Source organism: Chelonia mydas, chromosome 23, assembly GCF_015237465.2.
Source record: "Chelonia mydas isolate rCheMyd1 chromosome 23, rCheMyd1.pri.v2, whole genome shotgun sequence".
In the NCBI taxonomy this organism is placed as follows: Eukaryota; Metazoa; Chordata; order Testudines; family Cheloniidae; genus Chelonia; species Chelonia mydas.
In genome coordinates this window covers 17,734,994-17,750,504 of record NC_051263.2, presented here as the reverse complement: position 1 = coordinate 17,750,504, position 15,511 = coordinate 17,734,994, and the positions used below count along the sequence as shown (strand labels likewise).

The 15,511-nt window shown below is 49.7% G+C and overlaps 3 protein-coding genes and 5 non-coding genes across 8 annotated transcripts; 5 read left to right on the top strand and 3 right to left on the bottom strand.

The window, feature by feature from the left end:
• Positions 1–4,852: 4,852 nt before the first annotated feature.
• LOC102932967 (histone H2B 8) lies at positions 4,853–5,692 on the bottom strand. Its single transcript, XM_007061416.4, has one exon. It carries the CDS (start codon positions 5,633–5,635, stop codon positions 5,255–5,257), a length of 381 nt encoding a protein of 126 aa, XP_007061478.1. The 5' UTR covers positions 5,636–5,692; the 3' UTR covers positions 4,853–5,254.
• Positions 5,693–5,984: 292 nt separating this feature from the next.
• On the top strand, positions 5,985–7,322 carry LOC119564906 (histone H2A.J-like). The gene has a single exon (XM_037888424.2). The coding sequence runs from the start codon at positions 6,035–6,037 to the stop codon at positions 6,422–6,424; it is 390 nt and encodes a 129-aa protein (XP_037744352.1). The 5' UTR covers positions 5,985–6,034; the 3' UTR covers positions 6,425–7,322.
• Positions 7,323–8,223: 901 nt separating this feature from the next.
• Positions 8,224–14,732, top strand: LOC119564852 (histone H3). The gene is made up of 3 exons (XM_037888220.2): positions 8,224–8,667; positions 13,619–14,012; positions 14,489–14,732. Exons 1-2 carry the CDS (start codon positions 8,263–8,265, stop codon positions 13,991–13,993), a joined length of 780 nt encoding a protein of 259 aa, XP_037744148.1. The 5' UTR covers positions 8,224–8,262; the 3' UTR covers positions 13,994–14,012; positions 14,489–14,732.
• On the bottom strand, positions 9,636–9,709 carry TRNAN-GUU. Its single transcript has one exon. It is a non-coding gene; the product is annotated as a tRNA-Asn (tRNA).
• TRNAS-GCU lies at positions 10,328–10,409 on the bottom strand. Its single transcript has one exon. It is a non-coding gene; the product is annotated as a tRNA-Ser (tRNA).
• On the top strand, positions 10,519–10,590 carry TRNAA-CGC. Its single transcript has one exon. It is a non-coding gene; the product is annotated as a tRNA-Ala (tRNA).
• Positions 11,331–11,402, top strand: TRNAG-UCC. Its single transcript has one exon. It is a non-coding gene; the product is annotated as a tRNA-Gly (tRNA).
• TRNAM-CAU lies at positions 11,781–11,852 on the top strand. Its single transcript has one exon. It is a non-coding gene; the product is annotated as a tRNA-Met (tRNA).
• Positions 14,733–15,511: the final 779 nt, after the last annotated feature.

The window sequence follows — 15,511 nt, the reverse complement described above, 5'->3', positions numbered from 1 at the left end:
CAATTAATTGTAAGGGTGGCAACTTTCTCAAGTAGCTGTTCCCTATTTTGCTACTTTCAGACTGATCAAATCACCCCTTAACCTTGTCTTTATTAACCTAAATAGATTGAACTCCCTGGGTCTATCACTGGGGAGAAAAATTATGCTATTATACAGAAAGTGTGTCTAGCTATTGTATGCAGTTTTAAAGATTTGCAGCTATGTTTACATGGTAAGAAGTTTACTGTGGACACAGCCTATTCACTCCTCATATGGTTACATTACATGTAGAAATCTGATACTAAACTCTTATGCTAGAATCTGGAACTCCAGAATTATGATATGGAACTATCCTATAGCAGAGAGAATGAGGATACAATTTCTGCTACTCTGTCAACCCTAGATCAGATGTGTTCGATTAAAAGTAAAGGGGAGGTGTGTGTGGTGTGAGAGATGAGAGATTTCTAAGAACACAGCAGGAAGAGGAGAGGTACACAATACAAAAACCAGGGTCCACCCAAGGAAATTAATATTCAGCAGGTTTAATACACATAAGAGAAAGTACTTTTCCCACACAACATGCAGCTAACCCAGTGCCATGGGATGTTGTGCTGCCCAAAAGCATAACATGGGGGTCAGAAAAGAACTGAATATATGTAGGGAAGGTAGGCCTGTCAGCGCAGCATTTCTCAAATGCGGACAGCGGGGGCTATTTTTGCAGCCACAGCCTCCTGGGCTGTGATTCGGGGAGGGAGCAAAGCACTGGCCGTCTCCCAGGGCTGCCAGCAGGGGTTGAGCTCTGCCCCGCTCTGAAGACACAAATGCTGGAGGTGCAGGCAGCTGGTGACTTTCCCGTGGGGGGAGCAGACTTCAGCTTCAGGCTCCATCCATGTGATGGCAGGCTCTGGCCCCAGGCTCACCATCCCTGCCATGGTCCCTGGGCCCCACTGCCTCCTTGCCCATCTCCCCATCCGGGGCTTAATTTGTCCCAGGGCTTGCTCGGGCTGAGTAAGGTTTCTGCTGTGAAAAGTGATATTTGTATGTTTGTTAATATCACTTTTCACAGCAGCAGACTTACCAGCTAGCAAATCCTTTTTTTTTTTTTTTTTTTGTTTGAAGCAACCAAAAAAGGAAAAGAAACAACAACTGACAAGAACATGCAGAGCGCCTTATTTGTGTTTCTATTCTGTTTAGGGCCAGTAAAGAATAGAGATAATTGCACAGTATTTTTATGTCCGAGTCTGAAAAACCCTACGTAAATAAATTACAATGATTTGGACATGTGTATGTGCATATTTATTTATTCTAAAGTTCATTAAGTATTTCAGGAAAAATTGTCAGCGTGGCAACCAGCAAGAGTTGGTGGCCGTATTCTGTGGCCACCAAAAAATTTGTTGGGAGAACCCCTGCACTAGTGGTTCCAAGTGACCCTAACCCTCTGACTACCATGAGCCAGGAATGGTAGCCAGGGTAGATTACTCTAGGATTGCCCTGTTCTGTACACTCCCTCCTGAAGCTCTGGTATGGACCACTGTCAGGGATAGGATATCGAGCAAAATGGACCATAGTCTGACCCAGTGTGGCAGCTTTTATGTTCTTGTTACTGTCATTCTGGGTGGTCACAGTTACAGAGGGGACAACATTTTGAGAAATACAGGGTTTCTTCTTTTCCATTTTTGTTTTTAACTGAAGTAAGAGGAGCTATTCTATAGGGTTTGGCAAAATGTGTAGTTGAGGCTTGTTATGGAAAGCATATTGATTTTACTGTGCTTCCATTTAAAAGGCCTAGGCTTTCTCTCACTAGGGATGTGGGGTAAACAGAAAATCCCACTCAGAACCTAAACTTTGTTGTGTGTTACTTCGGTTCTGAGACGACTTCAGAATGTTTTTACCGTAACTCTGTTATTTACATCACTTTGGCTTGGAGCAAATCCAGCTCTTTCCATGCAGCCAGGGAAGGGCTTTTAAAGATGGAACATCTACTTTGTGGGTATGGCTGAGGGTTCAACCCCCCCAAACCCATGTAAGGTGCCACCTTGATGTTTCAATGTATACACCACATCCATGGCCTTCACGGTGTTTCTCTTCGCACAGTAATTCTCAAACGTTTGTATTGGTGATCCCTTTCACATAGTAAGACTCTGAGTGTGACCCCCCCCTTATAAATTAAAAGCACTTTTAAATATATTTAACACCATTATAAATGCTGGAGGCAGAGTGGGATTTGGGGTGGAGGCCGACAGCTCATGACCCCACCCCCCATGTAATTACCTCACAACCCCCTGAGGGGTCCCAGTCCCCAGTTTGGGAACCCCTGTCTTGGCATGTTCTGAGTGGATCACGTTTGCCAGGAAAACCTTGAGCCCTAGAGTTTCTTCGTGCATTAGAGTTGCCAACTCGGCTTGAAGCTATTCCAAGAGATTTCCCCTCCAACATGACAATATCATTTCCTTAAAATATCCTACTAAAATCTCCCAAATTGCTTTCAATACTCACCAGGAGATCGATGCCGATTCCTGGAGAATTGGCAACCCTAATTAGCCCTGAGATGACCTTCACACCCCACCCCCATGTGTGGCAAGAAAGACACACTCAGGTTTGCCAATACCCTAAATATTGGACAGTAATCCAGATTCCCTCCGAATTTTGCAGTGCCCCGTCCCGACCAAGGGAAAACGGAGAGGGAACAAGACGGGCAGGAGAACTACCTACCTGTATCAGTAGCAGCTGTGTTTGTCTGTATTTGCAAAAAGAAAAGGAGGACTTGTGGCACCTTAGAGACTAACCAATTTATTTGAGCACAGGCTTTTGTGAGCTACAGCTCACTTCATCGGATGCATAAAAGTGGAAAATGCAGTGAGGATGTTTTTATACACACAGATCATGAAAAAATGGGTGTTTATCCCTTCAAAAGGTTTTCTCTCCCCCCACCCCACTCTCCTGTTGGTAATAGCTTATCTAAAGTGATCACTCTCCTTACAATGTGTATGATAATCAAGGTGGGCCATTTCCAGCACAAATCCAGATTTTCTCTCCCCTCACCCCACTCTCCTGCTAGTAATAGCTTATCTAAAGTGACCACTCTCCTTACAATGTGCCTTATCAACTCCCCTTTTGCCTCCCAAACCCTAGCTTCTCCGCTTCCACCAATGAGACCTCTTGCCACGCTGGCCAATCAGCGTACAGTCTTTCATTTAAAATTAAATAGTAAAATTTGGCGCCTTATCTGCCCCAGAGCATGCGCAAAAGGTCGGGGGGGGGGGGGGAGAAGAGTGACATTTTAGCATTGGGACTTTCGGAATTACATGTTACCGCTCAGCGTCGAGTTCATGGGCTGCGAATCATGTCAGGGATCTCTGAGCTGAGGCAGGCCGCAAAGTGAGTGTTAGAGGAAGTGTGGGTGTCCTTCAATTGCCCTTAGGCCCCTGCATTTTTGCCTCCGTCGGGTAACAGAGAGGGCAGGACTGCATATTCCCCGCCCTTAACTTGGAAGAGATTTAAAAAGTCCCTTTTGGACTCTGGAAATCGGTTATTTGTCACCAGAAAGTATCACAAAGGTTTGGGGCTGGAGAGGTGACGGAACACAAATGCATCCACCCCACGGCCGTGCAAATGGGGCACTTTGTTCTTTCTGCCGCGTCCTGGCATTCAGTTCCTGAAGTCTGCCCTGCCCCAAACTTTGCAGGGGCTGGGGTGGGGGGGAACCTCCCACGGCGCCACTTGGAGGGCATACAGCTTTTTCATCCTCAGCCCAACGGCGGGGTGTGTCCCCACCCCCCAATTCACACTTATGAGCATCCTAAACACCTGGATATTTGCAAACGTCAAGTGACCTTTTGTCTCCTCCCCACTTCTCTGGCCGAGAGAATCACGTTGGCCGCAGTTTGGAATCAAAGAGTGTTTGAGCTACACCCCACCCGCCTCTCTTCGAGACCCTTGGACTGCCTCGGTGCAGGTGACTCCCGGGTCAACTATTTAACTTCCATGTGCTGGAGGGGTGTGTGTGTGTGTTACGTTAATATGAAAAAATAATAAAAATATCGCTCCATGTCAGAACTGGAAAGGACAGAAAATCCTCAGTGTCTCTCTTACAGTTTTCAGAGTAGCAGCCCTGTTAGTCTGTATTCGCAAAAAGAACAGGGGGACTTGTGGCACCTTCGAGACTAACCAATTCATTTGAGCATGAGCTTTCGTGCATCCGATGCAGTGAACTCTAGCTCACAAAAGCTTATGCTCAAATGAATTGGTTAGTCTCAAAGGTGCCACAAGTCCTCCTTTTCTCTCACAGTTGTAAGGAGATGGCAGCTTATACTAAATGTGGTATTTTGTTAAAAGGCTGGAAGGGTACACTACCCTTACAATATACCTTTCTCTGCAAAGATCGAATACTAATTTGTAATTTGACTTGTCTATAAAAGCAGCTTCAGGTTATTTCACAGTGGTTTTCTTTAAGTCTTGGGGGAAGTGAATATGGGAATATTTATTCTAATGGATTCAAAGTTTACAGCGAAGGTGTATCACAGTCTAACATTAGAGATGTTATTTTACTCTACAAATACAATTTTCTTGCAGTTACAAAACTTGGGGGGGGGGGGGTTAACTCTAGATAAAAAAAGCAAACAATTAAGGGTAAAACAGACTAAAGCCTGTTTCATTGAGGACACAGATCACAAGAATGGATACCTCCCCAAATAACTAAATGGTGATTTTTAAAATTAACATTCGTTTCCTAATTAGAGACATCCAGTCTGCATGTTTACACTCATAATGGCTTCAGGCCTCTCCTTCCCCAGTCCCTTTAAGTATTTTGGTGCCATTTGTTTTAGAGCTATGAACTAATCCCTTCTGCTTTCAGAAAGATTCTGCTTTTAGATGGAGATGGTAAGAATTTTTATTAGGGAAAATAAACTAAAAAAATCTTACTAGTATTTTTTAAAAATTGATATTTTCTATTGCATAAACAAAGGTGTTCAGATGCCATTGTTGAATAGTAGACATTAATAGGACAGCACATTTTTATCTATTCTAAAATTAAAAGTAATTCTAGGTAAGTATCTATTTTCTGTTATATATCAAACCCTGAGACAATAGCTTTCTAGAAAAGTTCTCATTCCTCATACAAACATCTTACATATAAGTTAATACCCCTATAAAAAGATGACTAATGCGTTTTAGAGTATTAGCTAGGACTCTCAGCTCTCTCATGGAGAAAGTGGGTGGCTCTTAAAAGAGCCTTTGGGTTCATAGTTGAAGTCACTTGGAGAACACAGAGCGGTTACTTGGAGCTGGTGTACTTGGTCACAGCCTTGGTGCCCTCAGACACGGCGTGTTTGGCCAGCTCCCCGGGCAGCAGCAGGCGCACGGCGGTTTGGATCTCCCGGGAGGTGATGGTGGAGCGCTTGTTATAATGCGCCAGGCGGGACGCCTCCCCAGCAATGCGCTCGAAGATGTCGTTGACGAAGGAATTCATGATGCCCATGGCCTTGGAGGAGATGCCGGTGTCGGGGTGAACCTGCTTCAGCACCTTGTAGACATAGATGGAGTAACTCTCCTTCCTGGTCTTGCGGCGCTTCTTGTCTCCTTTCTTCTGGGTCTTAGTCACCGCTTTCTTAGAGCCCTTCTTGGGCGCGGGAGCAGATTTCGCCGGCTCGGGCATCTCGATCGCTACTGACAATACAGAACACAACCAGGAACGCAATAATCCGCTCGGCCGAGAGTCCTTTATTTATAGCGCCCCTATGCAAATGAGGGTAGCCTAATTCCACCCTTCCTATTGGCTGCTTCCATATCAGGCGGCCATTTCTAGTTGTGACTGCCGATGTAAATGAGCTTCCTCGCAATGCTGCGCTGCGATTGGACGGCAGCCCCCTCTTTCTTTCCCGATTGGCGGGGTTGCGGAGTGTCTTTCCCATTGGGTGTTTTGGAAGAGAAGCATGAGACAGCCAATCAGAATCCGCTCGTCCCATCCCCGTGAGGGAATAAAAGGCCAGCAACTAAAGAAGCTAAATATTGTTACATTTCGTTCTTGTGAGAAAAGTTTGAGCAAGTTGTCGTCATGTCTGGCCGAGGAAAGCAAGGTGGGAAAGTGCGAGCCAAGGCCAAGTCTCGCTCTTCTCGTGCGGGGCTGCAGTTTCCCGTGGGCCGTGTGCACCGGCTGCTGCGTAAGGGCAACTACGCGGAGCGTGTGGGCGCCGGTGCCCCCGTTTACATGGCCGCGGTGCTGGAGTATCTAACTGCTGAAATCTTGGAGCTGGCTGGCAACGCCGCCCGGGACAACAAGAAAACCCGCATCATCCCCCGCCACTTGCAGCTGGCCATCCGCAACGACGAGGAGCTGAACAAGCTGTTGGGCAAAGTCACCATCGCCCAGGGTGGGGTCCTGCCCAACATCCAGGCGGTGCTGCTGCCCAAGAAAACCGAGAGCCATAAGGCTAAGGGCAAGTGAGGCTGCCGCGTCCCCTGGGGGAGAAGTTTCCCCGTGACTCGATCTGCGTGAACCCAAAGGCTCTTTTAAGAGCCACCCACAAATCCATAAAAAGAGCTTCAGTCCCTTATAGTTCCTAGAAAGTCTGTACTAGACTATAGAGCTGTGGTACTGAAATGGGACGCTTAATGTTCGTGGTGTAAACGGAACAAAGCAGTCCCAATTCGTACAGGGCGAAAAGAAAATAGAGATCCATGAAATCCGGCAAAGATAAAGGTTTCGTTTTAAGAGTTCGAGGTGGTAGATGAAAGCTGTGAATTAGTTTTCTCTCCCAGGTTATGAGGTCAAGAGCTGGAGCTGCCCCATGAGTGAGAAGGCCAACAATGTTAAGAGTAAATGAATAGGACAGGAGACCCCTCATTTCTGTCTTTGGTGAAACACCCTCCTCCTTTGGCCTGGCTCGCAATGAGCTGCAGCCGGCTGGAGAAGAAAGGAAACATTGTTTCCAAGGGCGGAACTTTCCAAACCTCTTCAGACTTCCCGCCACGCACACATCCCCTCCGTTCTCATTCAGCAGCCACAAAGCGAATTCACTCCTTAGAAAACGTGCCCCTTTGGGGGGGGGGGAGAAGATCAGAGATGCTAAAAGACATGCAAAGGGTCACACAAAGCAGCCTCTCTGGCATAGAATCCAGATCTCGGGACATGTGCTTTAATCATTAGATTATAACCCCCCCCCCCCAACAACAACCACCCGGATCCTGCTTCTACGGGGGTCAATGAAGCGGGGGATCAGGACAGAACAAACCATGTGGTTAGGAATAAGAGCTTCCCGCCTGCCCCATAGTCTAGCTCGCCTTTTGCTAGAGCCGGTATCAAAGCCCCCTACCCTGTACTTAGGACTTCGTATCATACGTTGCCATGGAAATTATTGTGATCTTCATACCCTTGAAAAATTCAGACTTATGGATCATATTCTCCTGCGGATCTTGCTTTCATTCAGTGTTTATGACATGGAGCCGGAGGGGCGGGAAGTGCATTGAGACGAGAGGCACAGATTCAAATGCAAGCCGGAGGTTTGTTTCTAGGTGGGGTTGCAGAGGGGAAAACTGCCCCCCCCCCCGCCCGGTGTGGGGCCGACAGAAACGTTCTGCACGCGTGGCTCACGTTGGGAGTCGCAGTTTGAGTCTTTGCTGCCACTGCATGGGCAGAGGGGAGCCCGGGGCCCGTTGCAGGGCCGGGGTCCCCGTGCACGGTGCACGAGCCGCTGACTCGCCCCCACCCCCCTTTAGCGCCGACACCCCGAATTTAGCAGCAGAGATCAAGGACCGGCCTGCCACAGCGCTTCGCCACCAGGGAGCCTTGTGTCTCCCCGGGAGAGCGACGTGGGGGAGGGGGGCACACAGGTCCACGGGCACCTGTGGACAAACACGCGTGGGCGTAAAATCTCCAGCCAATCCCTGCCAAGCCCGGGAAATTCAAATACTGGCCAGCCAATCAGAGGAGGGGACTTAGTTCTAGAAACCCTCCTTGACACACCTGACCCCCGCACTCTTGTAAGGAGGTGGCGGTTTTCAAGTTCCAGCCAATCCCCGTGCCCCAGAGATCAGTCCCCGCCCCCCGCTCTTCCAAAGGCGGGAAGCGCTCAAACCCCAGAAGCCTCATAAGCCCAACAGAGGGAGCAGCCCCCTATAGCCAATCCGTGCTGAGCCCGGGAAATTTAAACCTCTCAACGGTCGCCCTGCTGCTCCTAGCCAATCAGGAGCCAGGACTGGGCTATAAATGGCTCACAAGCGTGGCTAGGTGTTTATTGCTCTGTGGCAGGGCTGGAGAAAGGCTGGTAGCGCGCTGCAGCGAGCATGGCCCGTACCAAGCAGACGGCTCGTAAATCCACCGGTGGCAAAGCGCCCCGCAAGCAGCTCGCTACTAAAGCTGCCCGGAAAAGCGCCCCCGCCACGGGCGGGGTGAAGAAGCCCCATCGCTACCGCCCCGGCACCGTGGCGCTGCGGGAAATCCGCCGCTACCAGAAATCCACCGAGCTGCTGATCCGCAAGCTGCCCTTCCAGCGCCTGGTGCGGGAGATCGCCCAGGACTTCAAGACGGACCTGCGCTTCCAGAGCTCGGCCGTCATGGCCTTGCAGGAGGCGAGCGAGGCTTATCTGGTGGGGCTCTTCGAGGACACCAACCTGTGCGCCATCCACGCCAAGCGGGTCACCATCATGCCCAAGGACATCCAGCTGGCGCGCCGCATCCGCGGGGAGAGAGCCTAGAGCCGCTCCCCTCGGAGCCCGCCGGCTCCCAAACCAACCCCCCAAAGGCTCTTCTAAGAGCCACCACGTGCCCACGCGGAAGAGTTGAAATTCACCCTTTATCTGCCTTAATCAGGGTTACACTTGCTAAGTGGTTTTTTTCCCCCTAAACACGGAGTCTGTTTAGTGCAAAGCTTCGTGTCCTATAAATGTTGCAATTAGGTCAATCTGCAAATGTGATCTAGCTTTGGTATCATTAGCTCACCGGGAAAGAAAGTTACTTATAAGATGTTCAGACCTTAATCGTAGCCGGGTTTTTAGCCCATTTTGTAATCCGACCATGCTGGAATTGGGGTGATTCCATTTACCATTGAAACATTGGTAGTGAAATGCAGACTTGGCCCAGGGTTGGTTGACGGCTGTAGGTGGCAGGTAGCCGTGGGGGAAATGAAAAGCACCCAAGGAACAGGATCTTTAAAGGCCTCATTGAGTGACTCCCCAGTCCGCCCCCTCCTCAGGTATCTGTTCCAAGGCCGAGTCCCTACTGTGGGGTTTATATATGGAAACTCAAAATCTGTTCTTGGATTTCTAGGGAGAAAAATATTTCGGTGAACATAAACCTATTTAAAAGGAGTCGAGCGAGATGGCCACAAAGTGGCGCCATATCCTAAGGCGCGTCATGTCTCTGTACCTTGACGCTGAGAGCCGACTTTTTAACATTTATTGCCACGAGGGGGGCACATAGGAGGCTAAACTAAATGGCCAAGACAAATCGGTGCAACCAGAAAAGATCCCCAACTGCTGGGAAGTCAACGGACTCCCCACTCGTCTGCCTGCGATTCCAAGGTTAATCAGGGCCTAGAGTGTGGTGTAGACACGGCGCAGGTTATAAAATAGTTTCTGTGTGAACCATTTGGATAATGTAATAGCAGGCGCAAACGTGCCTGGAAGTTGTTAAAAGCACTGGCGGTTTAAATAGAGCTCGTCCCTGGGTGGGCTCGAACCACCAACCTTTCGGTTAACAGCCGAACGCGCTAACCGATTGCGCCACAGAGACATCTGGTTTGTTTTTGCACGTACCTCCACTTCCCTTTCACACGCAGCATTATCTATTCGTGGCTTCTCCTTTGGGGCCATTGACTCGTTTCTACTACTGGAGCCGATGTAATTTCTTCTTCATTGTGCGAAAGCTCAGCGCGGTGAAACCACAACCGAGAAGGCGCAAGGACCGCTGGGGATACAGGGGAAGACCACCTGTGGGGGCAGAGATAAGCAAAGGAAAGCTAGCGAGGGACAGGACCAGGTATGGATGGGGCTGGAAATACGAATCAGTGGGTCAGGTTAGAGAATGACCCCCAAGCCGGCTGCAGCTCAGAACAGGACGAAAGAGGAGCTTGTGCCTTGGAATAGTTGTCGCCTTCTTTCCGCAGCACAGTCTCGCATACAGCAAAAGGCACCAGCGCTTTCCTGCCTGCCCTTGTCACCAACTCTTTCACGGCTGCTTTGAAGGCCGGAGGTTGCAAGAAGCAGCGTCACCCTTCCGTGCCTGGGGCTTTATAAACAGGAGCTTGCTTGGGACACCCCTGCCGCCCAAAGCACAGCCATGGGGGGATCGTGAGCCCACAGTCTGGTGCTGATGTGTTCCACCCCAAAAAGGTAACTAAAGCAAGAGGACCGACGAGGATGGGATTCGAACCCACGCGTGCAGAGCACAATGGATTAGCAGTCCATCGCCTTAACCACTCGGCCACCTCGTCTTCTCTGGAGAATGGGAGTCTGATTTTCATGGACATCACATCCTGGGTGCTGGGCGCCCCAGCCCAGCGCTGGAAGCAAATTTGGTGTATGGGAAGAAGGTTTCCAGAAGGGGATGTAGCTCAGTGGTAGAGCGCATGCTTCGCATGTATGAGGTCCCTGGTTTAATCCCTGGCATCTCCACATTCTTTTTCTCTCCCTAATTACGGGGGGCAGGGAAAGGAGCCGGGGGCAGACAATGGCCCCCCCATCACACTCCCCCCCATGGGCAGACTGCCTCAAGTGGCAAAGTGTAGCCCATGTTTCTCCGCGGCTCTGCTCCCAGGGAGACTCCCCTGAGTGGTTGCAGCCACCTGCGAAAAGAAGATCAAAAAGCGAGCCACGATTTATAATCCGGAGTTACCCTTTAAAATAAAGTAATTTCAATATGGACGGAAGAGGGAAGAGCCGCTGAATTCTTCCCCAGAGTGCTGGAAAACAGAGGGGCGCGGCTGAGCCTACACGAGGGGACAGCCAGGGCTTTCTGCTCCAACCTCCGGCCAAGAGGCAGGGTTTGTTGGGTCTGCTGTCCAAGACAGAGGCTTAGCCATCCCCTCTTTGAAAACGTCTAGTGACGAGGCGTCCACCAACTCCCAAACCTGTCTGGGCCATCGTCCAGCTGAACAGCAGCAGGGTTAGAAAGCTTTGGCTCAGGGATAGGTTTCAGGAATTTCTCAGGGGGGTGGGTTGGTTGGTTGTTTTTTTTAAAAGACTCCTCTTGCGAGCAGCAAAAGAGAAGTAACAGCGCCCGTCGCACAGGGACCCAGGCCGCTGACCCCTGCTGGCTGGTTTGAAGCAGGCAGGATTGTAATAGGCCCATGGGTGGCCATAGGCCACTGACGGGGAGTTGCACAAGAAAGGCAGAAGCAAGTTGTTGGTCGTCTGCGTTGGTGGTATAGTGGTGAGCATAGCTGCCTTCCAAGCAGTTGACCCGGGTTCGATTCCCGGCCAACGCAACACTGAACTCACTTTTATTAAAAGAACAGGACGTTAATGGGGTTAATTTCACACCCATGTTGCCCTTTATTAGTAAAGCAACATACAAAGACTGCAGAAAGCAAGGAGCTCCCAGCACCCCCAAAAATCCCACTGCCGAAAGCAAGCTCTGAACCCGGCTGGTCATGCAGGCATTTCAGTGGGGACTGTGAATTAAACACAGCAAAGCCGCCACCCGATAGTTCTCGCGGCAGGACTCTTTGTTGTTCTTGCCGGCGACCCTGTGCTTCAAGAGCATGAAAAGGAAACCGTGTTAAACTGGATCTCTCGCCTTATGGCCCTGGTGCAAAAACACACACATGCATGACACCCATTTACACAAGCCTTTGTCACCAGCTAGCAGAGTGGCGCAGCGGAAGCGTGCTGGGCCCATAACCCAGAGGTCGATGGATCGAAACCATCCTCTGCTATCTACCTTTTCTTCCCCATCCCCAATAGAACCAGAACATTTTTCTGGTTTGATTTGTTCTGCATAGCACAAAAAACACACATTCTCTGAATACTTCGTGTTTGGCAATAAGAAAAGACAGGGTTGCCTATATGGCAGAATGTCTTTTAGTGTCCATTTTTTTATTTTTTCAGTCTATGCTGTCTTGTGTCCACAGAGAAAAGTTCGATTTTTTTATCGGCTGCTGTCTTCTCTTGCTTTAGCTAATGAGCTTGGAAGAGCTATAAATCTATTTTGAAAACGCCATACCACTGTAAAGTGTGTGCTCACGCTGTGGTATTTTGGATTGATTAAATTGCTTCTGCTAGTCCACACCCATTTTGCATTTTTTTCACATCTGGATGAGCCTGGTGGGTTACTTGTGTGACTTCCCACATCCCCCTCTTAAAGCTGCAGCCAGTGCTATTTGGGCAGCGCTTCACTGTGTACATGGACCACTCGCCCTGCCGTGGCTGCACCAGATGCAAGGGGCCAGTGTCAAACTCCTGAGGTGGACTCTGTCCCTTCAGGAGTATGAGACGGAGGTGGTCCCTGTTAAGGGGAGTACAAATTTTATAACTTTGATACTTTGTCCCGGAGAGGGGGGCCTGAACTTCCCCAGGCCACGGGCTAAAGTGACCCCCCGCTCAGTTCCGTCTCAAACCGGGGAGAGATGTGAGAAAGTAGGGATTTCCCCTCATTATGTTGTATGTGAGTTTTACTGTTCAGCCTATGTGAATTTTACTGTTTTGCATGAATACTGTGTGTGCCTCAGTTTCCCCATGTGCTGCACTAATACCCCACTGGTGGGAATAGGGGTGTGTGACTTTGGCTGAGACCTCTGGGGCAGGTGAGGCTGCTCCAGCTGCCTGCTTGGATGCTATGACGGGTGCCCTTCGTAACCTGAGACCCAGGAGGGGGGTGTGACCAGGTGACTCTTTGCCCGGCAAGCGAGACAAACACAAGGAGGAGCAACAGGGGTATCTGAGTTTGGGTGGCTGGAAGCTGGGAGTCTGTTTGTGGGGAGCCAAGGCCGCCTGGCCCAGGACTCCCCAGGATGGAGTGGGTTGAAAGTCACAGATTTCTGCGCTAACAAGTCCTGTTCTATACTGTGTTCTTGTTAATTCATAAACCTTCTGTTTTACCAGCTGGCTGAGAGTCACGTCAGACTGTGGAGTCGGGGGGCAGGACCCTCTGGCTTCCCCAGGACCCCGCCTGGGAGGACTCGCTGCGGGAAGCGCAGGGTGGGGCAGGGGAGGCTGAAGGCTCCGAGGTCAGACCCAGGAAGGTGGAAGCCGGGCAGTGTCTTGCCCTGGGGACAGGCTGCTCCCAGAGAGGAGGCTCCCCCGGAGTCCTGCCTGGCTTCTTAGGGAGCAGATCCGGAGCATCGCCCGGGGAAGCCGTGACACAGGCCTCCAGTGGTCCCCTCAGTACTAGAGGGAAATAACAGCCCCCCCCCCTTTTACAATGGAAGAGATGCTGGGCGCTCAAGCTCTTTTTTTGCATTCCTGTCTGATGCAGGAAGCCTAGGGGTGCAACAGCTATGAACTGCACGCGGGCGCGCGCGCCAAAATTCACTCTTTTGCATTTAAAGTAGAATTCTGGCTCAGGATTGGCTGGGGTGCGATGCGCTGTGTCTCATTGGTGGGAGGGGAAATAGCGTCACGCGGCAGGGCTGAGAAGCGGGCGGGAGAGGGAGTTCCCGCCGGCTTCCCTCGCAGTTCTCCCTCTGGTCGGATCCCAGCCTAGTTAAGCCCTTGGCCTGCGCCAGAAGACACTTTTCTTTTTGTGCTACCTAGACTCAGAGTTGAGATGTCAGGTCGTGGTAAGGGTGGAAAGGGCCTGGGTAAGGGAGGTGCTAAGAGGCACCGTAAGGTCTTAAGAGACAATATCCAGGGTATTACGAAGCCTGCGATCCGCCGACTGGCTCGCCGCGGCGGGGTGAAGCGCATCTCGGGGCTGATCTACGAAGAGACCCGCGGGGTGCTGAAGGTTTTCCTGGAGAACGTGATTCGGGACGCGGTGACTTACACCGAGCACGCCAAGCGGAAGACGGTAACGGCCATGGATGTGGTGTACGCCCTGAAACGCCAGGGGCGCACCCTGTACGGCTTCGGGGGTTAAACTGCCAGCCCAGGAACCGGTACGGCTACTACAAACCAAAGGTCCTTTTAAGGGCCACCCACTTTTGCACAGGAAGAGCTGGGTTTGCTGGGCACAGAGGTCTAGTCGTACATGTTTTAAATTAGTTTACTAGTTTTCCGAGGACACTTATTTTTATCTAGATTCATTTGTGTGGCGTTGTATTAAGGGGTAGTTCTTGATAACACGTGTTTTCTTGAGTCTCCTGAGCACTCAGCTTTTAGGTTTCCTTGCAGTTTAAATCCTTTTGAGTTCACTTAAAAATAAACCGGCTCGTGTATACCACTGGGTAATACCATATAGATAATTGTGGATTCTACTACTCAGAAGAAAAAGTTTTAATTCATTTCTAAAGCTCTTCTGATCTCTCTTTTTTGAGATAATGAAAGAACGATTTCTTTGCGGCTGAATAGATGAAACCCTGTGGGGGGGGGGGGGTTATGACTGCTCGTAAATGCTCTTTTGATTTCTCTGCAGAAACTGTTAGGAGGAGATTGCTTGTGATGTGAAATCCTTGTGCAGCTAACCCTAGCTGTGGATCGTTGGATTCGTGGCTAACCTCCTCCGGCTTTTATTTGGAGATATCTTCCTTCTCCGTTGTCCTTTCTGAAGCCCTTTGATACTTTGTAACACAGCAGCTTCCTTGCCTTCAGCAGGAAACTGCCTTTGCGTGACAAGGGAAATCTGTTTTCATAGTAATCTAATAGTGACTAAACTGAAATACTAGAATTGTCATTTTCCTTCCTCCCGCCAAAGACTGGTCCCTTGCAAGTTGTTCTCTTTCGGTAAGGGTCAGTATGGGAGGATTGAAGCTGCTCAAATTCCTCTAAATTTCATCTTCCAACCTCTCATTTGTGATCAGACGCATGTATCACTTCCTTTCCCCTCAGCTCTATAAACCTGCTGTAAAAGCTTGTTCTGCGCAGGGGATGTGACCCCCAGCATTGCAATTGTCTTGTTCCCAACTTGTGCAAGTAACCCTGGTTTGTGACTAAGCAAAACAAGGGTTGTCTAATACAGCTTGTAACTGAGACCGGGTTAGTTCCTTCTCAGCTGTTTAACAGCACTTTTTCTGCACCAAATAGAGTTCTCATTGAAAATTCAGATCTTAAGACCATCCCACTGCCAAAACAGACCGGTGTCCAGGCTAAAATGCCATTGATGCAAGATAGACCCATGTGATTTCTTTAGCTAAAGAACCTCCTGTCAACCCACTGCTCCATTTGAGAAGACTGTTTCAGGCATTCAGTATCATTGCTTATCTACATGCAGCATTGATAGGGCACTTGTTTGTTTTATAAACATGCCTAGCTTTGGCTTATTTGAGGGCTCAGGTTCTCCCCCCCCCCCCACCCCCGCCCCCCATGTCTTCTAGCATTAGCTGAGGCATTCTTTCCCAGTATCATGCACATAAGAGAAATCATCCTAACTATACTATACAAATAAATCATTAAGTTTCCCTTACCTTCTTGACCACTTAACAGACTTTAAAGTGGCCAT

Bases quoted from the DNA above. Each gene is read 5' to 3' on its own strand.
- LOC102932967 (XM_007061416.4), bottom strand. From the start codon at position 5,635: ATGCCCGAGCCGGCGAAATCTGCTCCCGCGCCCAAGAAGGGCTCTAAG.
- LOC119564906 (XM_037888424.2), top strand. From the start codon at position 6,035: ATGTCTGGCCGAGGAAAGCAAGGTGGGAAAGTGCGAGCCAAGGCCAAG.
- LOC119564852 (XM_037888220.2), top strand. From the start codon at position 8,263: ATGGCCCGTACCAAGCAGACGGCTCGTAAATCCACCGGTGGCAAAGCG. The intron at 8,668-13,618 runs GCCTAGAGCCGC...ATCCCAGCCTAG, and splicing joins GCCGCATCCGCGGGGAGAGA to TTAAGCCCTTGGCCTGCGCC.